The sequence below is a fragment of the Meriones unguiculatus genome, chromosome 2 (assembly GCF_030254825.1).
Source record: "Meriones unguiculatus strain TT.TT164.6M chromosome 2, Bangor_MerUng_6.1, whole genome shotgun sequence".
Taxonomy (NCBI): domain Eukaryota; kingdom Metazoa; phylum Chordata; class Mammalia; order Rodentia; family Muridae; genus Meriones; species Meriones unguiculatus.
In genome coordinates this window covers 115844861-115869430 of record NC_083350.1, presented here as the reverse complement: position 1 = coordinate 115869430, position 24570 = coordinate 115844861, and the positions used below count along the sequence as shown (strand labels likewise).

Below are 24570 nucleotides of genomic sequence, written 5' to 3'. Positions count from 1 at the left end.
TGCTACTGTTATAAATTGTAACTAAATATCTGATATTCAAAAATATTTGATGAAATCCCTGCGAAAGGGTCATTTGACCCCACCACCACCAAAGAGGTTGCAACCACAAGTTGAGAACCTCTGGTCTACCTGATATACCAACCCCCACCAGAGTACTTCATAGTCCTAAGTGATGGAGAACTGTCCAGGTTCATAAGCTCCATTGGCCTAGTGGTTCGTCTGACTGTTGCTGCATCTAGAGTTCCCTGGTGGAATCATAAAAGTGCCGCATGATGTGAAGGCATCTTCAGAGTGACTTTGTGATAAGTTTTCTTTTTTTCCCTCTCTCCTAGCTCAGCAAGATGGAAACGTGACAAAGTGGTATGATGCATATTTTAACAAAGCCAGGCCATATTTTACAAATGAAGGATTCCCCAACCCCCCATGTATAGAGGGAAAGACCAAATTCAGTGGTAATGAAGAAATCTATGTGATAGGCGCTGATAATGCCTGTATGATCCCTGGCAATGAAGAGAAAATTTGCAATGGACCTCTGAAACCTAAAAAGCAATATTCGTAAGTTTGGTTTACGTCAGCCAGGTACTACACTGAGAGTCTGCTAGTCTATGCCACCTGTCCATTTACCCATCCATACTTTTATCTTTCTGGTGAGCAAAGGATATGGAAAATGGGCCTGATTGTTCAAGCACTGGAAACGAAGAGACAGAAAAAACATGCTCTATTCACTGCACAGATACACAGTATTATAGGAAAAGCATACAATCCTGAAAGAATGTATCATTTGATCTGATACATTGTTTAAAAGCAATATAAAGGGTATGGCACTGAAAAACATACAAGGTGGGAGAGCTTAGCTATTTCTGTGATGAACATTTTGGCGGTGTGTTGGAACTCAGTGTTTTGCTTTTGTTGCCATAGACAATGATGTACAGGCTTTCAGAAACAGTCTTGTTGTCTCTCAATTCATTAAGGTTCCCTTTCATAATGATAAAGCATCAGCCACAATGTTCATTATAGAAATGATCTTTCTTTTATATCATCAAACATCTGAATGGGGGCTTTCTTAATTTTTACTGAGTTTATTGTTATTGTTTCTATTTAATTGTTGATATGATTTCATAAAACAAGGCTACAATTTAAAAGAGAATTATCTTAATGTTATTACTATTTTTTTAAAATGCAGGTGCTCACATTTCAGAATGTTAGCTAAAATGTTACTAAATTCTTTATGAATTTTTAGGCTGAGCTAGAATTAGAGAACTTAGAGATATGGGGCAACTAAAAATTATATTCCATCATTTATTATCAAAGGCAATTAATTTAAATTCTAGTTATTATTTAAATGAAGCATAACAATTTTTAAATGATAGAATTTTATATTTACTCTTATTCATTGTTTTTCATGTTTATTCTGTAAACATTCTTTTAATAACAAATGTTATCACAAGAGTTAATGTTGGAGAATAAATCACACACTGAAATTTATTTGTTTTACACATTTAAATAATTTTTTGTGTTTTAGTTTTCAAGTTAGATAATTTCAGGCATCTTCAAGGATGATCTGCACTTTTTCTGTTCTAAATTTGTAAAAATAGGTAAATACAACTTGGTATATTATAAAAACAAGAATCATTGTTCTCAATTTGTATACTTGTGAACAGGAAAATTCCGCATAATCTTCATTGCTTGATTCTATAATTTTTCCAAAAATAAGATACAACATATTTTATTCTTTAAATTTGTTAACTATAGTACCCACAGTGTTGCTAATATTAAGTGTTTCCTCCTAAATACATCTATGACTGAGATTATCTACTAATGTTCTTCCAATACTGCTGTTCCTAAATTTGGCAAAAATTCTACTCACTGTCCTATCAAATTCGGTGAGTCAAGAGCAATATAATCAATTATTCACTTGATATAAGTTAAAATATAGATTTTTTCCTTATGGTAACTTACTCCTAAATTTATGACCCATAAGTTTACTTTTATTGAATAAATTATTACTTTTTCATGATTATTTGTTAAATTTGGAAAAGATAATAGGACACTTTTTTTTTCTTTTACAAGTATAGGGCAATGTCTTTGATGAATATAGACACAAAATTCTCAATAGAATACTTTCAAAATGAGTTTATAAACACATTAAAATTATCCTTCCTTATGAAATAGGCTTCATCTCAGAGATATAGGGATAGTTCAACATCTATAAACCAATAAACATAATTTATTACATAAGTAGACTCAAGAACAGATACTACATTATAAACTCTTTGGTTAGAGAAAAGGGCCTTCGACAAATTTAAGCAATCATTCATGATAAAATCCTAGTGAAACTGGGGATACAAGAGACATACTTCAACATAATAAAAGCAAGTTACAGAAAGCCCACAGCCAACATCATCAAAGATAAAATAAGATAAAACCTCAAACATTGCCACTAAAATTAGGAACGTGACAAGGCTGCCCACTCTCTCCATACTTAGTCAACACAGTACTTGAAGTCTTAGTTAGTAACAAGACAAGTGTGATAAAAATGATTACAAGTAAACAAGGAAAAATCAAAGTATCCTAATTTTCATACAATATGATTATCATTGATTGCATATTATTGGATATACATAATTATATTCTTTAAAACTCTTACATCTGATAAACAGCTGTAAAACATCATCAAAGTTCCAGGTTATAAAAATTAGCATACAAAAATCACTAGCCTTCCTATACACAGGCTCATAAAGAAATCTGGAAACAATAATGTTCACTGTTGCCTTAAAATATGTATTAGAATGAATCTCTTTTTTTTTTCTTCTATAGGTTTAAATTTAGAGCCACAAATATCATGGGACAATTTACCGACTCTGATTACTCTGACCCTATTAAAACTTTAGGTAAGATTTTATACTTTGATTTATCAATAATTTTAATTTTTCATGTCTGCATGTGTGAAACATCTGTGCTTGTATATGTGCATTTTTACCTGTGCGAGGTGCACTTGTATCCATTTGCATGTGGAGGTTGGAAGTTGTAATCATGTCGCACTCTATGGTGGAAAGGTCTTTTGCTGAATTCAGAACATGCAGATTTTATCTATTGTAGCCAGCCAGTTCCCTCCAGGGGTACTGCCTTGGAACTGTAGACCACCACCATGCCTGTTAAGAATTTAACATGGGCTCTGAGGAGCCAAAATCTGGTTCTTGTGCATGCAAGTCAGACACTTTATCCACCAAACTGTCTCTCCAGCCTTCATCTATGATTTCAGTGTGTTTGTATGATGGTAACAGTGACTATATGTTCAGCAAATCCATTCATCCAAATCTATGATTGGATAGTTTTTAGTGTAAGTCTCTTTTTAAAGTTAATCAACCATTTTAAGAAAAATTGTGTTTTTAATATTCTTTTAAAAAACAGATGCTCCTGACTTGTTCTCTCTTTTCTCCTTCTTCTGATGTCCATTCTGGATTGGAATCGAGCATTTTAGCAAGAGTCCTCCCTCTTAATTAGTTTCTTTAGGTGTACAGATTTTAGTAGGTTTATCCTATATTATATGTCTATATGAGTGAGTATATGCCGGGTACATCTTTCTGCTTCTGGGATAGCTCACTCAGGATGATCTTTTCCAGACCCAACCATTTACCTGCAAATTTCATGCCCTCTGAAAGGCTCTGCTCTGCAGACTATCAATGCAGATGCTGAGACTTATGGGCAACCTTTGGGCAAAGTGCAGGGAATCTTATGAAAGAAGTGGGAAACAGTAAGATCTGGAGAGGACAGGAACTCCATAAGGAGAGCAACAGACCAAAAAATCTGAGCACGGGGTTCTTTCCTGAGACTGATACTCCAACCAAGGACTATGCATGGAGATATCCTAAGACCCCTGTAGCCCATGGCAGTTCAGTTTCCAAGTGGGTTACATAGTAAGGGTAACAGGGACTGTCTCTGACATGAACTGATTGGCCTGCTCTTTAATTACCCCCCCCCCGAGAGGGAAGCAGCATTACCAGGCCACAGAAGAAGACAATGCAGCCACTCCTGATGAGACCTAATTGACTAGGATCAGAAGGAAAGAAAAGAAGACCTTCCCTATCAGTGGACTTGGGGAGGGGCATGCATGCAGAGGGTGGAGGAAGGGAGGGATTGGGATGGGAGGAGGGAGGGAACCACAGGGGAATACAAAGTGAATAAAGTGTAATTAATGAAGAATTTTTAAAAAAGATACACACAAAACAAAAACAAACAAACAAACAAAAAGACAGATGATGCTTCTATCATTCACATATGGCTACAAATATTGTTAAAGTGTTGGTTTCTTGATATTCTAATTACAAAGGTAGTTGGTTCTTTTGAATATATAAACTCATACATTAAAGGTCTTTAATAAAGAGAAATAATATGATTATACTTACCCTAGATAATTTCTCAAAACTACATATTTTTTTTTTCCTTTCATTCTACTTTCATCAGTTTTTCAACCACAGCGGCAGGAATCTGGCTTAAATAATGTTAGTATTCATGATGTCAGTTGTGCCAAGGGTGAGAAACCCTCCAAACGAGGAGACCAATGCCCATATTGTTTAAGTGATTATGTATTTTGCCAGGATTCCAGCATTTTAGCCCAGAATTTTGTGACTGCTACCATGCTATAGGTGAAAGTTTAAGACCTGGATTTCAATCTTAACTCTGCGACTTGTAATAATAATTTAATTTCAATAAGTATTTCTTCTTATTCAAAACCTGAAAACACATTATTTTAAGGGTTTTTTTTTTTAAATTCTGTAGTAAAATAATGTGTTAAGATTAAAAAAAAATATGATTTTTATATTGTTCAATGTTTAATGGCTTTAAAATTTTTAGATATATTTCTTTTATTGGTGTGAGTGATTTCTTTTTTAACTAAATTATTATTTTTATATTAATTGCAGTTTATTTACTTTGTATCCCAGCTGTAGCCCCCTTCCTCATTCTCACCCAATCCCACACTTCCTCCCTCATCTCCTCCCAGGCCCCTCTTCAAGTCCATGGATAGGGGAGGTACTCCTCCCCTTCCATCTGACCTTATCTTATCAGGTCTCATCAAAACTGGATGTATTGTCCTCCTCTATGGCCTGGCAAGGCTGCTCCCTCATCCTGTAGAGGTGGTCAAAGAGCCAGCCACAGAGTTCATGTCAGAGACAGTCCCTGTTCCCCTTACCAGGGAACCCACTTGGATACTGAGCTGCCATGGGCTACATCTGAGCAGGGGTTCTAGGTTAATTTTACCCAATATATGTAATAATGAGAAAGCAGGATTATTTGGTTTGTGATTTTAAAATTGTTTGGAACATTTCCTTATTTGGTAACTGATCTTACCATGCACTGATATCACCACAGCAAAGCATATATACTGTGGTCAGCAGCATGATCAGAATTTGGCAGCAATTCATGCAGCTAAATAATGATTGTTCTGGTATATATACTAATGGAAGGTAAGATGGCCAGATTAACTATCAAATGAGGAAATGTTCCACACAATTTCAAAACCACAAGTCAAATAATTCTGCTTTCTCATTACTACAAATGTTAGGTATAATCAACCAAGACAATGATTTTATAGCCAAACACATTAACCTAACAGATGTTGTTTAAACAAGCTTGCAGGAAGCACACCACTTGATTTAATTCTTCAGGATACCTCTCTCTCTCTCTCTCTCTCTCTCTCTCTCTCTCTCTGATTCTCTCTCCCTCCCTTTCTCTCTCCCTCCTCTGCTTGCAACCAAAGGAGGGAGCTACAAACACCAATTTCAGAAACACATACTAATTTGCCCCCATTAGAAACATAGCAACTGATTAGGGAGGACCTCCTCCCCTTTCATCTGACCCTGTTTTATCAGGTATCTTCAGCACTGACTGCAAAATCCTCCTCTGTGGCCTAGCAGGACTGCTCCTCCCTTGCGGGGTGGGAAGGTCAAAGAGCCTGCCATTGAGTTCATGTCAGAGACAGTCCCTGTTCCTCTTACTATGTGTATCCAAATGGTTACTGAGCTACCACGGGCTACATCCGAGCAGAGATTCTAGGTTATATCCATACATGGTCCTTGGTGGAGTATCAGTCTCAGAAAAGACCCCTGTGCCCAGATATATTTCGTCCTTGTACAGCTCCTATCCTTTCCACGTCATACTAACTCTCCCTTCTTTCATATGATTCCCTGCACTCTGCTGAAGGTTTGACTATGAGCCTCAGCTTTGATACACTACTAGGTAGAGTCTTTCAGAGGCCCTCTGTGGTAGGCTCCTGTCCTGTTACTTGTTTTCTACTATGTCCAATGCACAATCCATTTGTCTTCCTAAGTGAGGATTGATCATCTTACCCTGGGTCTTCTTTCTTGTTTATCTTCTTTAGGTGTATAGATTTCATTATGTTTATCATATCTTATAGGTCTAAATAAGTAAATGTATACCATGTGTGTCTTTCTCTTTCTGGGATACCTCACTCAGAATGATAAGGGGCAGGGAGGAGATGAAGGAAGGAGGATGGGATTGGGAGGGAATGAGGGAGTGGGATACAGTTGGGATACAGAATTAATAAAATGTAACTAAAAATAAAAATTAAAAAAAGAAAACAATATTAAATTTGAAAAAATGTTAAATTGTATGTCTATATACTTCTGAATCTGTTTATAGTTTAAGTTGTTATTATCAATTTACACTGAGCGATGCTTCAAAGCAAAATTTAAAAGCTCAAAACAGAAGTCCTTAACAGTAAGGCCACAAAATTGGATAGTCTAGAAACATCATGATGCAAATGTGAGCATTAAAAAGATATATATTAAAACATCCTAGATGGCATCCCCCCCCAAAAAAAAAATAAAACACGGCAACCACCACCAAATCATCCAGACACTAATTCCTATAAGCCCTCTAAATGGAGGAGGTGTGCAGCATGTGAGTGATAGAGAATGATGAATGAAGCTCAGACTCCCATAAAAGAAAGGACTGATACAATGTAGACTGGACATAGCAACAGGGTGCCAAGGGGCTGGTAATGACCAAAATGGGCCTCTTGTTTCTATTGTTTAATTTCTCAAAGTTCAGTATGACATTCATATAGAAGTGATATAAAGAGAGCCTTTTTGGACTCCCTCTTACACTAACCTTTCAAGAACTCCCTCCTGATATATAGTGGTTTTATAATTGGCTTTTGCCCTGTCATGTTTAAAAGGCTATTAAAATAGCGACAAATGAAAGAGGAGGACATTAACACAGGCCATAGAATAAAAAAAAAATACCCTTGGCAAAAGAGCACTGCAAAGAAGATAAAGTAGAAGGACTCAAAAAGCAAATAGTATTGGCTGTTTCAGTAATGAGAAAAGGCTCACAGATGGAGTGGATCACTGTGCAACTGAGTGCAAGCAAAGAGACATGTATCTGCAATAATACCTCTGTATAACCAGGCCATGACAAAGGAAGCCTGAGTCATTTTCTGTCTTGGTGATGCAATGTGGACAGGTGGCATTATTCACTGCATCCTAGTGGAACCCAGCATTGCTGACAAGCCTGCAGAAGACTTATGCCTAAGTGTAATCCCAGACTTCAGCAATGAGCACTGAACTCAATAGTTTATCAATTGAAATTTTCATATTTGAGAGATTTACCAAGACAGTGCTTTGGCAGATCATGCCGATGGTAGTTGGGCCCTTCATGGGTGTTAGCACATAGGATTGAAAGTAAGGACCAAAATAAAATTCATCCTATACCAATTAACTAAAAGGGGTTAAAGTTTAGTGAAAAGTTTACATTGAGAAAGATCTTTATGTCCTTCAGTGGCAATTGGGAAATGACATACAGATCACTTTTTGTTGTTTTGCTTTTTGAGACAAGATTTCTTTATGTAGCCCTGGTGTCCTGGAACTCACTCTGTAGACCAGGCTGGCCTTGAACTCACAGAGATACACCTGCTTCTGCCTCCCAACACTGGAACTAAAGGTGTGTACCACCATGCCTGGCTATACAAATCAGTTTATTTACAGTTATTTGATTTTGTTTTTACTTTAGTTTGAGCACTACCGCCCCCATTTTATCATTTACATGAACCCTCTCCAGCTTTCTCAAGCTCCCTAAAACATGTGAGTTCATGGACGCTGTATGTAGAAAATGTTTTGTTTGTAAGAGTTAATAACAAAAGGTTTCCGTGACCTCAAAATCAGACAAAACCTTTTTGCACCCTGCAGTGTCCTTGCTAAAGCAGAGCCAAGATGAGATCCCAAGCCCCATGGCAAACACACTCTCTGATTGTTTTCTTTGACATATCATTTCTCATTTAATTTACTGTGCAGAAAACGTCCCAGTGTATTCAGACTGAGAAAGAAGGAGGGAGAGGGCTGGAGATGTGTGTGGATATGTGTGTGTGAGAGAGAGATGGAGAGACCAAGACAGAGAGGCATGGAGAGACAGAAAGACAGAGAGAAAAAGAGAGAGATACATAGATAAAAAAAGAAAGGAAAGAATGTGTTACTATGCCCTCTGCAGCACTGATGACATCTTCCAAGGTAATACTCTAGTTTCTCTTCAGACTGTATGAATATTTGGCCTTTTACAATCTTCCGAGGTAGTAGAGGAGCAGAGGGTATGACAGTTTTAGTGTGGGGTGACCCTCACAAACTGCAATCAGACTGGAATACAAATATGGACAGGAGTATTTAATAGGCTCTTAGTATGTGTTGAATTTAGATAATCTCAATATAGCTGTGAAAATGGCTAACGCATTTAAATTCTAAAACCCTATCTGTACAATGACAATAGCAATACCTATTTTACAAGGAAAATTTATTCAAATTAGGGAATGAGTATATGAATATGAAATGGTTATCTGACACTGTTGGCATCCATTCAAAACTGGGAAGTTGTTTTAGAAATAAAACCCTATGCCCACTCTTAGTTCCATGGTATGTATTCCTACAGATAATATTAGCCCATAAACAAGACAGCTGATGCGGTGGCTTTTAACTCAGGAAAGGTGTAGACAGCATTGGCTTTCAGATCCAGGCACCCTGACTCCCGTCAATGTGCTGCTAACCACTGTACGGTACTGTCTGGAAAAAAAATTGCCACGTCCTGAAGCTGCTTCAGTTTCACTGTGGCCAGACACCTCTTCCTTGTACCGTGCTACTTTCTCTTCTTGAAGTTTTATATTATTTCTAGCCATTCTCTTTTCTCACGGTCTTCTTTTTTAAGGTTAATATTTTATAAAGAAACATGTTTTGGAGGTGTGACTTGTTTTGTTGGTTTTGAGCAAAGATTTGACAATAGCTTTTATTTTTTTAACAGTGAACAATTTTTTTTTTTTTTTTGCTCACACTCTAATAAGCACTGTTCATCTCCTTTCAAAATTTTATTAATCTGACTGGAGGAAAAGTTTCTTTTTTATTAAGTTTTTATTTTTTATATTAATTACAGTTTGATCATTTTGTATACCAGCTGTAGTCCCCTCCCTCCTCCCCTCCCATTCCACCCTTCTTCCCTCATCTCCTCCTTTGCTCCATTTCCATTGATAGGGCAGGTCCTCCTCCCCTTCCATGTGACCCTAGCTTATCCAGTCTCATCAGAACTGGCTGCACTATCCTCCTCTGTGAAGTTTCTTTTTTATTTCTATTTTTTTACTCTTTTAGTTTATTATTTGTTACAATTGATTCACTTTGTATCCAGCTGTAGTTCCCTCCCTCATCTCCTCTCAGTCCCACCCTCCTCCCTCTTCTCCCCCTATGCCCTTTCCCCAGTCCACTGAGAGGGGAGGTCCTCCTCCCCTTCTGTCTGACCCTAGCCTATCAGGTCTCATCAGGACTGGTTGCTTTGTCTTCCTCTGTGGCCTGGCAATACTGCACCCCACCAGGGGGAGGTGATCAAAGATCTGGCCACTGAGTTCATGTCAGAGACAATACCTCCTCCCCTTACTAATGACCCCACTTGGAGACTGAGTCTATGGGCTACATCTGAGCAGGGATTTTAGGTCCTCTTCATGCATGGTCCTTGGTTGGGGTATCAGTCTCTGCAGGGCCCCCTGGCCTCAGTTATTTTGGCTCTGTTGCTCTCCTTGTGGAACTCCTGTCCCATCCAGGTCTTTCTACCTCTGTCTTCTGTCATAAGACTCTCTGCACTCTGCCCAAAGTTTGGCTATATAAGTCTCAGCATCTGCTTCCATACCCTTATCAGAAGAGTCTTTAGATCATTTTAAGGGATCCTTATTTTTAAATGAAATGATTGACCATTAGGACAGTACTTATTCTGAGCTTTACAATTATACCATGGTGTGTATACATAATGTAGAATACTGAATCATGCTAATTAATGCCATCATCACCTCAAATCCTTAACATTCTTTCCTCCCATTCAACTATATTTCTGAAATTCTGAAATCAGTGCTGGCAAGAGAGGTCAGAGTGTAATTGCTTACACTACCAGTCTGATACCTAAATGTGATCCACAACTCATAGTCAAAGAAGAGGGTCATACCCTGTTGTCCTTCTGCTTCCACTAGCTTGCCTTCACACACGTGTGCCTACACACACACACACACACACACCAACATACCTTATAAATGATAAAGTAGTAAAATTAACTTTTAGTTAATTTTTCACGTTGTTTGTTAATATCCCAAAAGACTAGTAGTTTAATAAGAGAAAGGACAACCTCCCCATATATTAACTCTAAGTAATGAGGAGACCAACACTGTAGTATGAGATTAACATTTCTCATCTAACTCAAAATTCTCATTTTAGAATTTTGACAATGCAGCCACTCCTGATGAGATCTGATAGACTAGGATCAAAGAAAAGGATAGAAAGACCTCCTCTATCAATGGACTTGGGGAGGGGCATGCATGGAGAAGGAGGACGGAATGTGGGATTGGAAGGGGAGGAGGGAGGGGTTTACCGGGGGGATACAAAGTGAGTAAAGTGTAATTAATAAAAATTAAAATAAAAAATATTTTAAAAAAATGTTGGATCCCTGTGCTGAATTTAAGTAATAATAATTTCAGTCAGAAGATAGCAATTAAGAAAAATTAGTGCTTTTTATTATAATTTGATAAATTACAGTGCTGGGATATATTGTATAAACAAAACAATTTAATTAGCCAATGCTAATTCTAGTGAGGAAATGGCTTGTGCACATTATGAAGAAAATCACATAAAAGAATCCCGGTTTGTGTGACAGGATTTGGAGAAGTGACCTCACTCATGCATAGCAGTGATTCAGAAAATGTGTCGAAAATCACAGTACATTGTGTCCCTGCCGGGGAGAACTTTTGTAATAGATGTGCTCAGAGGATCACATGCTGTTTATTAATATATTATATGTCATTTCCTCGCTTGTGCCAGGGCTTTGAAATGGTAATCTAGTCTGAAATTTCATTTTGTGGTCTATGAAAATGGAGTTCTAAGCCTGTGTCTAACCATCACCTGATCAACAAGATTCCTTATTCATCTTCATGCTCTTTTTGGCAAGAGTATCTCATTAGATGTAGCATGCTAAAAAATTCATAAAACAAATTGATGGAATTTTAGTGAATAAGAAGTTGTAGATTATATTCTATGAGACACTCGGTCTTACAGCATCTTTAAATGAAATGGGATATACTAAAAACCATGAAACTCTGACGACTATTTGAAACTCAGTATTCATTCAACTCCACCACACAGATCAACAGCTACAGAAACTTGGTAGCATTTTATAATCATCAATCTAGAGGAAAAAGATAAAGCATTAATCTTTGCTCATTTTACAGTCATTGCACTATTTTGTCATTGAAGTGAAACTTTTTATAGTTAAATTCTAAACCACGTAAGTTAAAATTTCTCCGAATACAGCATATGAGTGTGAAGACTTCCCCATATGATTTAGAGAGGCATAAGCATGTATTCTTCAACAAGTCATTTGGATATGGTTGAGCAATTGCCCACAACAAATGAGATGACCAGGGACTGTAGAGAAGGTTCAGTGGCTTAAAAAGTGCTTGCTCCATTATAGAGAAAAGTTAGAAAACGAGTGCCCACATCTGGCCACTTACAATGCCTGTAGTTCCATTCCAATGATGTTTGGAACTTATTTTATTCTTTACTCTCTTACTTTGAAATGATCACATTTCCAAGAGACTGTAGTTTTATATAGTAAAAATAAAATGTATATATGTGTGTTTACATAAAATATGTATAATATAATATAACATAATATATTAAAGATGGTACCAATAAGAAGTAAACTTCAAAGAAAGAAAATCAAATGTGACTCTAAGGTTTCTTTTTGACCAGAGTATCTAAAGTAATGGAGTTTTTTTCAACCTAGGATTCAGCAAACATCACATTTTGGACATACTAATTTTGAGATTATGCTGATAAGTCTAAATAATAATATCAGCTAAGTAATTACATAGCAAATTCTGGAGTTTATTAGTAAACAATTAAGCCATTATTATATAAATAAAAATTTAAGTCATGAGGCTGACTGAGCTCACAGAGCTATAAAGTTTACATAGAAAAAGAAAAAAAAGGACTGAGCCCCAAAATTAAAAGGAAGAAGAAAAGAGAGAGGAAGAAGAGGAGAAGGAGGAGAAGGCACAAATTTTATTTATTTTGCTGGTACTCTTAAGTAATATGCTAAAAAGTAGGCTATGTGGTTTGGGACTCAAGACAGAACGCCAGGCTCGTGTTAATGATCATGTTTCCATCTTTCGCAGGTGAAGGACTTTCAGAAAGAACTGTAGAAATCATCCTGTCAGTCACATTGTGTATCCTCTCAATAATCCTCCTTGGAACAGCTATTTTTGCATTTGCAAGGTAAGATGTGTCCCAGAATGCTCTGTGGGCATTATATCTACCAAAGTCCAATGAAGAAACAGTAACCACAGCAGTTACACAAATGGCAAACACTTGTATGTTATTTTTCTTACACATTTTTCTAACACTTGTGTGTTATTTCAAGTTATAAAACACCCCAATCTACCTGGAATATATATTATGATGTTTTGAAATATATATGCATTACAAACTAATTGAATTAATCTAGCCTTAAAGAAGTAAATTCTGCTATTTTTGATTAAAAAAAAGGTGGTATAAATGCTGAAGAGAACAGAAGTAAAAGAGAACTAAAAGAGAATCATATCTGAAAGTGCAACCAAAGAATTCTTTCTTCTTGTTAGACTAAGGAGAGAGGACAATAGAGAAACTAGGACCTAAAGAAATCTCCCAAAATTGTCATGGAATGGCTATGTGAAACCTCTCAGTGGCAAAGAAGCATGGCAGAGAGAATACGGTTGTTTGTAGAAGTCTCCCATCCTTATTGGAGGATCTGGAAATTATAATTGGTTGTAGATGTATCTCATTTATACAGAATGGTTTGGGCAGACTGGAGCTTTGAGGAACATTGGCTAATGAGTTGGGCAGCCTCCTAAGAGAGGTGGCTGGACTCCTACATGGAGTATTAAAATTTGGTCAGATATGTGGGTGTATGCCTTTAATCTGAGCACTTGGGAGGCTGAGGCAGGTAGATCTCTGTGCAGTTTGAGGCCAGCCTGGTCTACATAGTGAATTCCAGGTCAGTCAGCATGACAATAGGAGACCCAGTATCAAGAAAAAAAAAAATTAAAAATTAAAAAGAAACAAAGCATTCAGTACTGGATCCCAGAAAAAACAGCAAACCCTGACCTCTTGCCTGGTCAGGTCACTAGAGTGCTCGTAGGGACAAAGCGTAGCATTCCGATAAGTGACAAAGAAAAAATGCAATCAAAATTCAGTTATTACAGAAGATTATCCTATATTGTTTGGCTAATATCCACTTAGAAGTGAGTATATACCATGTGGGGGAGGGGCATAGGAGAAGAAGAGGGAGGGAGGGTGCGATTGGGAGGGGTTGGAGAGGGGGCTACAGCTGGAATACAAAGTGAATAAACTGTAATTAATAAAAATTTAAGAAAATTAAAAAAACAATTTCCTATATTTGGTAGGTGTAAAATGTTCCATTGTAAAAAAAAAATACAAACAAAACAAAACAAACAAAAAAAAACGATGACACTTTGAGTTTTAATACTGATACTCAGAGCCCTCAGCTATTTCCTTTTGTGACAAAATGAGGGTCAGCTAAAGGGAGGAGGAGTAGCTCTCATTCAACAAAACAATTATTTGTCTAACTGGCTTTTCTTGAGAGAGAGAGAGAGAGAGAGAGAGAGAGAGAGAGAGAGAGGAGAGAAAGAGAGGAGAGAGAGAAACCCTCAACCTAATCTTCCGTGTTTTCTAGGATCATCCCTGCCCTGATTGCACTTCCTTTGTTTCAGAATTAGGCAGAAGCAGAAAGAAGGTGGCACATACTCTCCTCGGGACGCAGAGATTATTGACACTAAATTCAAGCTGGATCAGCTCATCACAGTGGCAGACTTGGAACTGAAGGACGAGAGATTGACGCGGTGAGCACACTCCTCAGGGCAAGCAGTGGTTCAGAGGGCCGGGAGCCGTGACCCTCTTCTGACCTGTGCTTGTTGGAAGTGTTTGTGGGGCTCCAGTTTACACAGGTCACAGAGATCTTCTTTCAAAGGCTAACCTCGGTCTTCTCCACACTTCTCACTGCTGGGTACAGAGACTCACTTAATCTTCCTAATATTTTGAGTTCAGTTTGAACAGAGCTTGGACTATGATACTCAAACAAGAAGTTTGTTTTTTATTTTTATTTTTCCTGAGATGAAAGTATTTTTTTATGCATTAAGCTTTTAACGTTTCATGTCATAATTCTTCTCATAAAACTGTATTTCTCTAGAAATGCCACAAATATTATAGTAAGTTCCATTTAATTATACTTCTAAAATTTTGATGTTGTTTGTGTTATTTTGAGGGCTTTATTCACAGTTCCTTATTTCATCATAAAATTACATGAATGTCAAAACTGTACATGGTGCTTGCATTTATAAACCTACTTAGAACTTAGAAACTAAATGGGAAATAAAAATATCAGGGTGCTGAATGAGTGACATGATTCTAGTGAAGTACTTAACTTTTTAAATTAAAATTAACTTTTTAAACTTAATAAATTTAAACCTTTTAAAAAGCATTCATACTGTTCACAACATCAGCACATTTTAAAAACTTGTTTAAGATTGGTCCTCAAATTCTTAATAAAAAGCTGTGTCGAGACTTTTAAGTTTACACTTTCGTGAGCTCCATTAAGATGTGGTATTTATAAGTATGTGATTGCTGCAAGGCACTGGCAAAGCCCCATTGACATTTTAAAACTTGTAATTAATTTTTACAAGCCGGCATTAAAATCTTGATCAAAAATAATTTGTGGTTACTGTATAGCTGACGTGGTCTTCATTTAATACATGAGCTTTGTAAGCATTATTGTTCTCATGTCTAGAAGATGCTGCCTAGGGAGGTTCTCCAAACCCCTAGGAAATAAAAAATGTTCAGCATCACTACACTGTAAGGATGTTTGGTTTGTGAGAGAATCTCTTAACTTTTAGATTATTAATCTTTGTTTATATTGTAATACAGCCTCTTTTCATCCACAAAGGATGCTACTCTGGAGACTTCACTGTAGACTTGTGTATTACCTAGTGTGCAGTTGGCTTTTTACATATGCAAAACTGTATGTAAAAGTACAACTACAATGGCTCCCTAGCAGAGCCTCTCCAGTAAAGTGCATTATGGGAACACAGGAGCCATCAACAGCTCCAGATCACCTCCTGCTTCTCCAGGGGTCATGCTCTGTAGCAGAAATGTCTTCTCTTCCTCTGAACTTCAACAGTTACCCTCTTCCTTACTGTACTCTTTTTTTTTTTTATTTTTTTTTTCAGTTCCTGTGTCTCTTCATTAGGGCCAGGGCATCCACACACATTTTTTCTTTTAATCTTAATGTTAATATTATTTTTTTCTTCACAGTTTATTCATTAAATATTCTGATGGAAGCCCCCTCCCTCTTCATCCACACTCTTTCTGAATGTTTATAAGGGACTAGTTTCAAATCTCTCAGTGACATCAGTTGAGCTGCTTGAAAAATGTAGTGGAATCCTGCCATCCTGATGTGAATTACAGGAAGTTCACAAAAGTTCTTTATGACCATTTTTATTTTGTCTTGAAGTGTCTTTATTGAACCCTCAAAAAATCCTTAGTAAGCAGCTCTTTAGAAGTTTAATACGGTAAATTGGGGAGGGGGGGTCAACATTCATAATCTAAATGTGTTCCAAGTCAGAAATGGAAGTTTAATTCTGACAATGAAAAGTCAAGCTGTCGGGTTTTCTCCCAAAGTTGCTGGGCACCTTATACCAAGCTTTACCATCTGCAGGAAGGAACTCCACCTCCAAGAAATCTACCCAGTTCCCATGTGTTTTCTACCCAGGTCGTGAGTGCACCCCCTCAAAATGCCAGCATTTTCACGTTAAAGTGAGCTTGCCACTATTCCCAGGGCTATATCTCTTCACCTATCCACATGAGAAAACATTAGAACTCTCTAGACCACAATGACAAATATTAATTTTCATAGTTACATTGTTGACCAAAACAAAGTCAGGGGACTTGCTACCACAGCGTGCTGAAGGCTTGAATGTTTATATTACAAAATTATTTAACATATATGCATTCTACTTTGTTCTTATGTCTTAAAACCAAATACATAAACATTAATCATTTAATTATATTTCACTCTGTGTCACAAAGTGAATCCATTCTAACACACTCTGCTTTTTCTCTTCCAAAGAAGTTAAAAAAAATACAAATGAGTACTCAGTGATTCTATGAGAACTTAAGGGATGTCTTAATAAAATGTCTTAGTCAGAATTCAAGACCAGCTTATATAAATTGGGGTTTCTCTACGTTTTGAAACCATAGACTCATCTTCATTACTGAAAAAAAATAATTTAATTTAATAAACAATACAATGGTAAAGATATACTTTGTAAACTACATGTCAAAATGTACTTGATATTGCTGTTATTTGTATTTGTAAAATTAAAAGCTCTTCTAGTCTACTTTCATACATGGAAATTAATAACATAATAGTTACTACTTTTTATAAGCAATGTTTAGTGTGGGAAAAGCTTGCAGAAACTAGAAAACTGTAGAGTGTAATTTTAATTCTGACTTTAGTAAGCACCTGCAGGGTGGACTAGTGAGGCAATGGCAGGCAGATCTCTGAATCTGAAGCTAATCTGGTCTGCAGAATGCTTTCCAGGTGAGCCAGAGCTACACAGTGAGAAACTGTTTCAAAATAAAACAAACTGTAGCTGACAGCAGAAACTCAATGTAAAATAGTTTGCATATACGTTACCACCACTGCTTGACAGATTCTGATCATCAACTTTATTTCTGTTCTAAATTTAAGTTCTCTTTAAGAATTGAGTGGCTGGCTCTTTGATCATCTCCCCCTGAGGGGGGAACAGCCTTACCAGGCCATAGAGGAGGACATTGCAGCCAGTCCTGAGGAGACCTGATAGGCTAGGGTCAGATAGAAGGGGAGGAGGACCTCTCCTATTGGTGGACTCGGGGAGGGACAAGGGAGGAGAATAGGGAGGAGTCTGGAATTGGGAAGGGACAAGGGAGGGGCTACAGCTGGTATACAAAATGAATAAATTATAGTTAATAAAAAAAGAAAACAACACCAAAATAAACGATCTCTTTGTAAACAATAGGAAGAATATTTGATTTTACCTCATTCTACCTGCAAGGTATTGTCCAAAATACAATACCTTGCAGGTAGAATGAGCTGTAAGACAAATAATGCCCATGTTCCCATAGCAGCAAATAGAAAATTACATGGTACTGTGCACTAAATGAATAATGACTCTTTACTTCCAGATACTCTTCATTTTTCTTTAGACGCAAGGAGATATTTGTCATCCAGTAAGTTGTGTGGTAATGCAGAGTTCTGCTGTGATTATTTTAATTTTGCCAGGTGGTGTGCTGTATATTTTTAGAAATACCTGATATTGAGCATTTTGTTGCTTAATATACCATTCTTTCCAAGGCCAAAAAGAAAATAAAATGTTTGCTTTGTGATGTGTTCTCTCTAAGACTGCATGCTGTTGCTCTGGTAAAATTCTTATCAAGATGCACATTGACTTACAATGTGCATGTCATGAGAATGTGTTGTAGCCTTATAGTGTTGATGGTAAATCAAGTTTTCTTGTTATATTCTCATACCTCTATCACACCAAGAGTAGAATTTTTCATCTTCACACAAGCCCATTTTTCTAAGTGCTGGTGTCAATCTTTAGGGACCAATGCAATGGTTTTTTTCTGCCCTCTGTTCTCTGACTGTGGTATGAAACTTTAATTTCTGTCCTGACCAGTAGGTAACCAACCACATGAACTTAGAGGATCACCTCTAATATTTGGTATTCCCATTTGTGCCCTGTCACAAGTATAGCACCATGAAGGTATTAAAAATATTATTAATAATAACAGGGATGGCCCATAGCTAAATTAGAGGTCGAGAGATAATACATGTCTAGAGGTAAGGAGTTTGAATGGAAGCAGAAGTGAAAAGGCATTTGATTTTTTTTTTAACTCACCTTTTTAAAGAGGAGTTAATTTCCATAAACTATAAGGCAAGAATATACTGAGAATATATATTGAGAATATATAATATACACTGTGATTATAAAAGAAGTGGGTAGGCCTTTTCTACTCCTGACACTCTTGGTATTTTGGAATTATAAGTAACCTTGTTTCATTTTAATTTAATTATGGAGCAGGGTTAACATGAATAGAATTAGACATTTTATGAAATACTTTATTTTCAGAGACTTTCCCTAATGGCATAAAGTTTGTTGATGTAAGATGTTCTTAGCCTAAAGATTTCATTGATCACATCACACATAAAATATCTACTTCCAACCATCATTAATAGCTGACCTTTGGGAGTTATAGATTTGTGGTGTTTTGGTTGGTTAATTTAACTCCAGCTAATATTTGTCTTTGTCCTAGAATAGAAAGGTTTTGTTGTTGTTTTCCCTTCACACACTTAATACCTCATGGGTTTTCCCAGAATGCATGAAGACTGAACGGTGCCTCTGAAAGAGCTGAACTTCACTTTTTGAGTGAATTGTTTTCCACACATATGATGCGAGCAGATCTGATCTTCTACATATGATTTCTGCGGTGTTCCTACATTCCCACACAGGGCTTCCTTTGCTCACCTGACACTCTCGCAGATAGCTCAGGCTGGAGATTCCATGTACACTGTGTGAGGCCTTCTACCTCCTCTCCATCCTATCTGCACCGAGGGCAGTTGCCCACCTCTTAACACAGCTGTACACAGTTCTCCTCCCTACCTTCTGCTTCTGTCTAGTTGCTCTTGAGATAAATACTCTGTGCCCATAGTTAGTGAAATAAAACATCTGTCAAGAATTTGTTTTCAAATGTGCTAATGTGGAGAGGTTTTGTAATAAGTAAAACGTGCGGCCTGCCACACGGGGAGTTTCGCCTCAGCTGGTTGGCAGCAGTCTGAATGCTGCTTTCATATTTCATCTAGAAGCCATTTCCCTTGCCTAAATGAGAGCAATGGCAAACCCTGTCATTGACTGTTTCCTGACTGGGATTGTGTTTCCCTTACAAAGTGATGCCTTAGAATCAGTGTCAACAGCCAATGCTTTGGATATTTTTAATTTACATTGGGACCCACAGAACAATTACTGGTTGATTCGACAAAAGGGTAAGAAGGGATTTAAATGAGCACTGTTTAAAAACCCAAAGCAGATTAAGAACATGAGGATAGGAAAAATATGTGTAAGAATGATTGATGATACTTTGGACAAGTGACAGAATAACATCAAAAAGGCAGATAAAGCCCTAGGAATAATTACGGATGGTGAAATATATAAAGTAGAAACTCATTCAAAAAAGCTTAGAGATTTCACAAAATCTCAGTGTTTCCCAAACCTTAGAAATTTTAATTTATGTATTTTATGGGAGAGATTCTTCACAGCTTCTTTATTTGAATAGCTAGGACATGTTCTGTTGTACAATCCATATATTATATCAAAGCAGTAATTTTTTTTGTTTTTATTTTTAACCTTACTAAGCTGTTTTAGGGGAAAACCCAACGTTTCTCTATTTGTCCTGTACCACTGTTAATGCTGATCTGAGCTGATTCTTTGCTCCTGTTGTGCACTTATCTCTATGAAGACTATATTTTAATTCCCTGTAGATTTCAACTAATTGGCCTTGAGGGAGAGCAGAGTCTCCGACAATATGGTCTTTCATCACCACTGCCAACATAAATAAATGGTTCCTTTCTGGGTCTGTAAGAGTAATCTGAGAGGAATTTAAGTTTTTGATAGACTTTCAAGAAATGAGCTCAGCTGTGAAATAATACTCTTTCTACCAAAAGACATCGGATTTAAGACAGATAGAATTTATGTAATGAAAAGATTTGCATAATAAAAGTATTTAGCCCTTTATATTGAAAAGTGGCCAGTAATCCTACAAAAATCAGTCCAATTCCAAATTTGATTTATCCACTAAGGAGTTGAGTACAATTTGACAGGAACCTTAACTACCAGAAGTGAATATGAATGAGTACTGCCCCAATGTGACAATTAGCTTGACAATATTTTAAAGTTTTAGAATTTATAATTAAAAGAAAATTTCTACTTGAGTTTGGATGCACCTTAGATCACTTTATTTGAAAGGGTCACATCTGAATTAATATTGTTGAGTTTTATATACAATCTCGGTGAGGTTTTTTTGTTTTTTTTTTTTGTTTTTTGTTTTTTTTTTTTTTTAGGCCTATACAACCACTCTTCCTTATAAGCAATTCAATTATTCCATCAATGATATACACATCATCAGGGTACTTTTCTCATAGTCACACCATCTTTTTCTAACCATACATTTTCCAAATTAATATTTCTAGTAAAAATAAAAGTTCAGGATCTTGATGATAAATACATTTTTATCTTAGATACAAATGGCACTGAAAGTAGAAATATAGCCCTTCAACACCCCAAAGTAAAACACACCATATAACATGAATCTAAGAATCAGTGCAATGGTATGGGCAGGACAGATAGCAGCAAGAGGGAGAAATCAGATTTCTATTTGAGCTGGGTTACATGTTCTAAAATGTCTTTTCTATTTCCGTTGCTTATATGAAAACATCAGATTTTTGATTGATACATAATTGTGGCATGAGCATAGACTAAAAGTTACCAACATATTAGAATTCTGGAAGCCTGATATTTTATGCTACATAAAGACAATTGTGAAAAAAGATTATAAAAAGTTTATTGAGGTTAAATAAAGTGAGTGACAGGAAAGAAAATAAAACCAAATGAGAGTCCATTTTCTTCTGCTCCTCTTCCTCTTTTTTTTTTGGGGGGGGGCTGCAGAAGGGTAGTTCCATTTTCTTCTGCTCCTCTTCCTCTTTTTTTTTGGGGGGGGAAGCTGCAGAAGGGTACTTCCATTTTCTTCTCTTCCCCCTTTTATTTTTTTTGGGGGGGGCTGTAGAAGGGTACTTGTGATTCTTCTGCTTCACCCTCCAGTGCTGCTGTGACAGGTATGAACCACCATACCTGGAAAGTGCTTTTTCTTTTCTTCTTTTTTTTTTCTTTTATTTTAACTTAAGAAGGCAAACACAATTTTATTTTTCTAACTTTTTCTTTTTCTACCTTTCTAAGAGTCTAGCAGTTGCTAAGTTTTACTGTTAGGAGATCTAATATAAAAAGTTAGAGGCTTTATTTAGAATTGGCTATTTGTTATTGGTAGATCTAATAATTACACTTATGTCAAGTGTTGGTTTATGACCACCTAAAACTCCCTAGTTTCTCGAGAATTGAGTGAAAAAAATTATTAAGTCCCAGTATAATCTCACAATCACTATAGCATTTCAAATTTGCTTTGAGTGTGTCTGAAGTCTCACTAATTTTATATTTAATAATGGGATTATTATTATTATTATAAATAAGGTTATAATGGTATAAAATAAGATCTCAGTCCTGGGGAGGCAGAGGCAGGCAGATTTCTGACTTCTAAGGCAAGCTGGTCTACAAAGTAAGTTTGAGGACACCCAGGACTATACAGGGAAACCCTCTTAAGCTGTCTTCTCCCCAGAAAATAAAAGAACAAAGGAAAGAAACCTGCTCTAGATAGCATAGCTGATAATGGAACAATGAAGTCAGCAAGACTATCATAGTTTATAATGAGGCATGAATGCACAAATATCTATTCAATGTCATAGCTGGTTGAAATTTAAAATCAGAATCTATAGAGGAATATTCCATGCAAAATAAAATTAAAGCAAATTTCTAATTTTTCACAGGAAAATGGTCTTAGAGAAATAATATTTTCCTTATTTATAAGTTCTAATTGAAGACTAGAGCTCATGAAAAAGCAAGCATGTGGATAATATGCCAGTTTCTGCTAGGTCTTATTTATGTATGCCTTCATGTCATTCATATTTCATATATCTTAAGGACTTCACAAACATGCACTGACTTCCTTAATGCCTTGTTCATGGCTTCTTCAAAAGTAGCATCTATCTCAGAAGTCAATTATCCAAATGAAATAAATTTCTGTAGCACCAACTGAATAATCCTAGGTCTTCCCAGTAAAACATCTGTTATCTACACTCTGCTCAAGAATTTCCATTTCCATAGAGTAGCATAAAAATGCATGTCTCAAACGCAAAGATCCCAGTCACTTCTCAATTGCAGGTAATCAAGATTTTCCTAATCTAACATGTTTCCCTTTCGTTATTTTTAAAGTAGCAGGTAGCATGGAAGTTTTTTGCCAATCATAATTTAGGAGTTGTGGGTAGTCCGAGGCATGTTTGTTGTCTGTTTTTCTTGCTGGTCTTTGCTCAGAGTAATCATTTGCAACAGGCACTGATTATTGCACTTGTCTCTATTACATATGTTACAGTGTCTCTGACTTCCATTTCTTGATTTACAAAGTTGTGGTGAGAAGCTCTGTATTGCCTTCTTGACATCATTTTTGGCTGTTGCGGGGAAACTCTTCAGCTGATCCAGCAAGCAGCCTTTGCAGCATTGTCCCTACCACATTTGATGCTAGGGTGATGTCAGGATGCTCTTTCAGCTTATACCCTCAGAAAGTAGGAGGGGATTTTCTCTCCGAACCCACCTACCACTGACTTCGGATATTTAATATCCAGCTTCATAATACCTGTTACTTCATCCCCACACGTTCCATTAGGTCCTTTTTGCCATAAGATGTAATTTTGTTTGATGCAAGTTTTCTTCATTGGACATACATCTTTGCGATCATTTTCAAAATACTCCTCATGTCTTGTTTGTTCTTCAATTCAATTATTTTGTTTCATGCAACCATGATTTAAAAAATACATAGTCCAAGAAATATTTTTACTTGAAGGATATTGTAAAATAATTTGTAATATTATCAAAAGTGTAAAACTTTGAAAAGGCTCCTTTCTGAATTTTGTTTGTGTGTATATTTGTGCCTTTTGTGGGTTTTTTTGCAGTGCTAATTTGTTGTGCATGATACTTTTTTTTTAACATGAAACATATCTATAAGCCGTGTGTTGCATTATCTTTTAAAATATTTCATATTTCAGAGTATGATTTTGTCAATGACCTATCATAAAAATGTACATGAAGTGGCTGAAATTAATGTGATTAGTTATGGCTGTATAATAACTCAAACTCAGTCATGAAACAAGTCTTGGGCAATATAATATAATTTTGAACAACTTCTGTTTCCCATATTCCACACTCTTTATAAATAAAATATTTTTGAATCTGCATTAATTCTTTATTCTCTGCAATATGTTAAAAGGTGGCCTGCATTAATGCAGGGTCTTAAATTATAATGCTACCTTTAAAACTGGGACGAGAAGCTAAAATAGTTATTCTCAATTAATATAAATTTAAAAAATAAAACTAATAGCTGCATGTTAGTACAAATCACAATGTACTTATGTATCATTGGTTTACTATAGTTTTCTGATTTTAATCGAAATTCGTTCAGAATAAGCCATCTCCTCCCACTCACAATACATCTAACGTGATCTTTGTTGCAGGTTACTTAGTTACAGAAAATCCATCAAGTAAGTTTGTGAAATTTTTTTCCCATCTTTTCGAATATCAGCTTTAGATTCACTGACTCAATGATTCTTAATGTGTGGCTTTCTGTATGTTTGTTGGAAAAACCTTTAAGCTGGATATAAATCATAAAAGCATGACTAATTGCATGGTAACTGGAGAAATGCTTTCTCTCTCTCTGGGGTGAAGCCTGCATGTCTGTATTTTAGCTTGGGAAGTAATATGGGGATATTTAAACTCCTTGGGGCTTAAAAGCCATATCATTATGAGAATGAGGTCACTGCAATATTTTATATCTTCTAAAACCTTGTAATGTGTAAAATTCTTCTGTATGACAAAGAAGTATTATATGCTTTTAGGAGTCAATGATAACTTCATGCACTCACATTTACTTGAAAACTTTTGTTCATTAAAATGCTAAATCTTTTCCTTTAAAGTCACTGAAAAATTGAAAGAATTTTGTATGATGGATGCAAAGAGAGTAAGCTCAAAAAGAGAAGGCTTCTTTTGTAAACATATCAGAGTGGCTTTAAAGGACT

The 24570-nt window shown here is 36.3% G+C and overlaps 1 protein-coding gene across 1 annotated transcript in view; it reads left to right on the top strand.

Moving 5' to 3' along the window:
* Ptprq (protein tyrosine phosphatase receptor type Q) overlaps positions 1 to 24570 on the top strand; it is a 191558-nt gene that overhangs the window by 137766 nt on the left and 29222 nt on the right. Inside the window, exons 32-36 of the mRNA XM_060376921.1 lie at positions 333 to 555; positions 2818 to 2891; positions 12707 to 12806; positions 14300 to 14428; positions 24010 to 24036. Of these exons, the coding sequence (XP_060232904.1) occupies positions 333 to 555; positions 2818 to 2891; positions 12707 to 12806; positions 14300 to 14428; positions 24010 to 24036 (553 nt within the window). The remainder of the gene's footprint in view (positions 1 to 332; positions 556 to 2817; positions 2892 to 12706; positions 12807 to 14299; positions 14429 to 24009; positions 24037 to 24570) is intronic.